We start from the raw sequence: 5,523 nt of genomic DNA, 5'->3' as shown, positions 1-5,523 counted from the left end.
CTCCTCAACCAATGACAGAGTGTGAAATGTGTCATGTGACGAAGACGAGCATCAAAACACTTTGCAACAAGCGCTGTTCCGGATTAAAAAAAACACTTTGATGTTTCAAATCATTATCAAACTTGGAACATGGGCAGATAAAATGATGTTCTTCATGGCAGCTTATCTCTTTGAGGGGTCACTAGAAAAACTCAGGTGATTTACTTTGATCGGCTTTTCAAAAAAAAAGTCTCTTCAAAACGCATCAACAAAACTTAAAAACTGGAAGATGAGGCTGTAGCTAACTACCTGATGTCAGCACGGTTTGTTGAAACTCGTACAAATAACAAAGCAGGAGGAAATTACAAGTAAACGCACCGAACAGCCTCGCAAAATCTGACCACAGCAGTTTGGGAAGAAAATGGCAGCTGCTGCTGACGACACGTCAACATCCCTAAATATAACAGACTTTTTTAAAAAATCTGTAATTTATTCATCATAACTCTGGTTTTACTTGGTCTATCAACACAATTTCAAAATTGATGTATAGCCTGAAGTCTACTTTTTACACAATTTGGAACAGATTTTTATGAAGAGCAAATTTTTCCCACTAGAGTGATTTAAACTGGTCATGTGACCAAGACATGCAGGGGTCCAGGGACTCCAGGGGATTAATCGTCATATTAATCGTTATCGAGTAAATACCACAATTAAACGTGATCAATTTTTTTTTACCAATACCGCCCAAGTTGGAGAAGCTCTCAGGAGGAKGGGACCACACTAAATGAAAAAGTTTTATACTCTACTCACTAAACACACTTGCAGAGCATGAGGCAGGGCTGCAGTTTGGCAGAGGTACGAAACGACCTGCATTTGTTTAGTTCTAATGTTTGAGTTGTGGTTCAAAACAAACGTCATTTAAAAAAGACAGACGTGTTGGTGTCAGACCTCCTGATTGAGCGCCTCCTTCCTCATCCTCGCTGCTTCGTGCCTCCACAGCTTCAGACAGACTCCTGCGCTGATGAAGTACAGCACGGTTGTGAGGAAGAGAAACACAATGGCTGCTATCTGCCCGGCCTCCGTGCGACAGAACGCCCCGTTGACTCCATTGTTGAAGACGGGTGCGTAGCACAGACCCCCCCGGGTGGTGTCCCTCACGTACACAATCCCTGCTGCCAGGTAGAGCACAGCCAGCACCAGGTTGATGGAGCACTCAGTGAGGGGCCACCAGGACGAGTCCAGCAGGATGGTTCGGTAGTACAGGGACATCCCGAGGACAAGCAGGATCACAGTCACGATCCATGCCAGGCCGGCCACGGTCAGGACAAAAGGAGTCTTTGGACCTGTGTAGTAGTACATGTCCCCGTATCCATACGCACCTCCATACGCACCTCCACCCAGCCCTCCGTACATCTGCGGACTGGAGTAGCCGAACATGTTGAACCATTCGTTATCCTTATGAACGTAAGCACAGACACAGGCGAACACAGCCGCTCCCAGCAGCAGCTGAACACAACCCAGAATCCTCAGCAGACCGGCCCAGGACTTCATGTAGGCGTAGCGCTGATGGTACTCCTCCACCCGCTCCTGGTAAGTCTGGGTTGACCGGTTACTGGGGACCGGGGAGGTTAAATCCATCGCTTCAGTACCCAGCAATAGTCCATCCTGCTCCTTTTTAGAAAGGTAGCTGCCTCCAGAACCACCATACGGGTCCCGATAGGAGCCGGGGAGCGAAGGAGAGGGAGGGGCGGAGTTGGGGGGTGAGCAGGGGACCCCCCCTGTGGTCTGTCCGTTGGTCCCCTTTTTGGACGAGGGAGCAGAMGATGCTGACTGAGCCCTGCTGCTCCCCCTACGGAAGAAGTTCTTGACAGAGTCTGGGATGAAGCGATGAACTGGTTTGATGTCCATGGCATCGCAGTCATCCTCCATGGGCTCATGGTCACTGGGGGGATAGAAGGACTCAGGTCCAACAGCTGGGTGTACGGGTAGAGGGGGAGGAGGAGGAAGGGGGTCTGAGCTGCCTGCTGGAACCGTCCCATACGGGTACAATGGTGGGGGGTCAAAGTCTGGGACCTGGTCATAGAGTGGCATTTCCCTGACCCGATCAAACCTGGAGGCAGAACCAAATCCAGCTGAAGACATGTGGACTGGAACTCTGTAGAAACAACACAAAGAACTCATTAATTATTAATTAATAATGACAGACCAACAACTGGCCCAAGAGCTGTCGGATACAACAATTCACTTATTCATTAAGATTCAGAAAGGATGGACTGAAAACAGGATGATGGACTGAAAACAGGATGATGGACTAAAAACAGGATGATGGACTAAAAACAGGATGATGGACTGAAAACAGGATGATGGACTGAAAACAGGATGATGGACTGAAAACAGGAGGACTTCACAGAAAGTTTCAGACACAACCTCTATGACGTCATCAGTTAGCTCTTAGTAACTTACACCACTCCTGGTTTTAGCTCAGTTTCTGTCAAACTGGCTGAGTTAGACCCAGGTCTGTGTTTTTAAAGTTTATTAGCTGTAGCGGAAATCTTGGACAGGTGTAAACACGATGACGTCACCTCCTATAACAGATTACAGCCTCTGACTGAAACCAATTTCTGTCCACAGATCGTTTATTTCAAAGCCGATGACTCACGCTGTTTTAATGCGGAGCGAAACGGCTMGTACACCTGCTAACCTGTTGTTTCTCCTCTTCCGATTTGTCGATTACAGGTAAACAACTCACCTGCTGCCTGAGGAATGAGGACGATGATATTGGTGGTCTCTCCGTGGGGTTTTGTCCCGGAACACGAGTTCTACCACTGCCGTCAGTCCCACGGACCTCGGGTGTGGCTCTGGATCAGCTCAGATCGTGTCGAGCTCTTCCCAGTCTGCTCTGGTCTCAAAACTCACCTTTCKGGTCCGCCCGGTCTCATGATGCGTTCATGGACTCTGTTCATGTCGGAATCCACATTTACTGACTCTCCCAGCACAACTCGACAAACTAAACTTTCTTTCACTCTGTTGAACTGTTCTGAACTCATGGAAGTAAATTAAATTGATCTTATCTGAAATAAACTGAGTCACAAAATTTAGTCTCCATTCATCATTTGATATGAATGTTTATGAAACAGATTTCATCTTGAAGAGTTTGTTCTGATGAACCAGTGGTGAATAAAATAATGTAAACATTGGTGGTTGAGCTAATTTAGCTGCACTCTTTGTAATGTTATTATCAGATCATATTACAGAATAAGAAGCAGGGCTGGCCCCAGCCAGTTTGGAGCCCTAGGCAAGATTTCAGGTGTTGCCCCTTGTGCAGTTTTCTAAATCTCTTCYAATGCATTAAAAAACAAATTAGTTTTGTTTTTTATACTATTTTTTATCTTTTAAAAAACAGGTTGTCCAATTAAAATCCAATTGTTGACGTCTACCTGTCAACATCTGCTGACATCATGAGGAACACCTGTTCATGTCAACCAGCAGCTGTGGACCGGGGGTTCGTGTTTATAMTCCCCAGAAAAAAATATAAAAGATCTACTAAGAACTCTGCATTTTCCAGCCAGTTGAAGCTGTTAGAAGACTRAATTCTTGAGATGAATAAAACATAAAATCAGTATTTTATGAAGGTAGAAGACTGAAAACCAGACTTTAACCTGAACTCTGAGATCAAAACTCAAACTTCCATTCTCTTTATTTCATCTTCTATTTCCACACTGAGCAGCAGTCTTGCCTGCATCCTATGATACTTTTATCATGAAATATTCTCTGTATCATATAACCTCATATAGTAACAAAACAGCTGAGAAACACAGATCAAGTTACCTTCAGAAACCTGAGGAACCAGTAAATGATCATWACTTAATTTTTATCATCTTGTTGGTTTTACTCATGATGTGAACTTTTGGATAGGAAATGCTTGGTGAGTTAATATATTTAAGCTGATTGCACACAAAAAGTGTTGGTGATTTTGGATTGTAAAGAGTTAAGCCTTTGGGCATGCTCAGATCAACTTTACTCCATTTCCTGCTCTACTAGCACGCCTGCTAACCAAAGAGGCTTATGTCTGATTCTGAGCATGTCTCATAACTTGGGATTGTTTTCATTATCAGCTGTTATTTATCCTTAAGTTAAACTATTTGGTGTACTTGTTCTTTGTGTACATCATTTTCTGTGTTATTGTTAGTCGTAGTGTGCTGTCGTAGTTAACAGTTTGAAAATTGCCTAAGTTTACCACGCTCTGACCTCTACACTTTCAGGCCAAAGGTTGCTACCTTTTTAACTTTACAGTTAACATGTGTTTGTATTTATAGAATTAAACTTATTTTGCACTAAACAACATAGAATCAATAAGGCTGTGTGTTACGTGGTGTAAGTCAGTCACAGCAGTAAAGTTAACTTGAAAKAACAACTATTTTGGTCAGATCTTTTATCATTTATCACAAAGACAAAGAGGAATTTTACACTTCTTTTAAACTCACTGAAGTCTAGAACATAAGACACATATCACAACTATTTATAAGCTCTTGTTGATGATTACCCAGTACAATGTTATGCCTGCAAAAACAAAAAGCAARTATGGTAATGATATTTGAGGAAGTAATGTAATAATTTTTCCTTATGTTCTGATACAACCGTTTGAGCTTTGATACCATGATGTAGGTTTATAAACTGTCAGTTTCTTAATTGTTTATTTTCAGTAGATTTCATTTCTTGTAAATTGTTTTCTGTTTTGTTTCTGAAGACATCCAGCGTGAATGACCAGTGCACCGTCCACTTGTCTTTAAAGGCCTTCATCTGGTAACTGGCAACGACTCCAGAGTTCTATGAAACATGCTTTGTAAGTTTTCTGCTCAGGTTTAAAACATGCTGCAATTAATTCATTTTTAAAGTTTTCTGGTTTATTGTGTACTTTCTATACAGTAYGTACATGAGAAATTCAAATGAGGTAAAGAATTACCAAGGACAAACCACCCAGGTATTTGTAGTTAACCGTTTCTAAGAGTTTTACAAATCAAGTTATAGTAATGCTTTCAAAACCTGCTTTGCTGTAGGATGCCAGAAAAGAAGCAGCCTTGGCCACCATACAGTTGGAGAGCTGACTATTCTCCCTGAGGAAGAAGGAAACACTCCAGCCCACATCTGCTGCTGTTCCTTCAAGAAGTTTGAAACCTTTGTGAAACAGACTTTATTYATTGCTGAAATTTTAAAAATGTTTTGATGGGAACAAAGTTTTAGTTCTATGTGTAGATAAAGCTGGTGATGTTTCATGTTTTTAAAATGTATTCTTTTGAGGCAATGAGTTTGCATACATTTTTAAATTCCGCTTAATGTGTTTTACAGTGTAAATGTGTAMAAACTTGATTGTTTTTGTATTTCATGTGTTTCATTGGCCACATTGACCTTTGGTTAGGTGCTAAGTATATTTAATTTTTTTAAATAAAACATTGACCCATGTGAACTTAAGGTAAGGGTTCAGTCTTACACTTCTAATAACAAGGTTATAAGAGTAATTTATTTAGCAAGGGATCTCTTTTATTT

At 41.8% G+C, this 5,523-nt stretch overlaps 1 protein-coding gene and 1 long non-coding RNA gene across 2 annotated transcripts in view; one reads left to right on the top strand and one right to left on the bottom strand.

Annotated features, from left to right (window-relative positions):
* marveld2b (MARVEL domain containing 2b) overlaps positions 1–2,959 on the bottom strand; it is a 16,856-nt gene extending 13,897 nt beyond the window's left edge. The window contains exons 1-2 of the mRNA XM_014027677.1: positions 2,729–2,959; positions 928–2,134 (exon numbers count right to left, since the gene is read on the bottom strand). Of these exons, the coding sequence (XP_013883131.1) occupies positions 928–2,121 (1,194 nt within the window). The 5' untranslated portion in view covers positions 2,122–2,134; positions 2,729–2,959. The remainder of the gene's footprint in view (positions 1–927; positions 2,135–2,728) is intronic.
* Positions 2,960–4,731: 1,772 nt separating this feature from the next.
* Positions 4,732–5,517, top strand: LOC106531759 (uncharacterized). Its single transcript, XR_001311983.1, has 3 exons — positions 4,732–4,822; positions 4,906–4,960; positions 5,037–5,517. It is a non-coding gene; the product is annotated as an uncharacterized LOC106531759 (long non-coding RNA).
* Positions 5,518–5,523: the final 6 nt, after the last annotated feature.

This window comes from Austrofundulus limnaeus, unplaced genomic scaffold (genome assembly GCF_001266775.1).
Source record: "Austrofundulus limnaeus strain Quisiro unplaced genomic scaffold, Austrofundulus_limnaeus-1.0 Scaffold672, whole genome shotgun sequence".
Lineage (NCBI taxonomy): Eukaryota > Metazoa > Chordata > Actinopteri > Cyprinodontiformes > Rivulidae > Austrofundulus > Austrofundulus limnaeus.
This window is presented reverse-complemented; position numbering and strand designations above follow the sequence as displayed.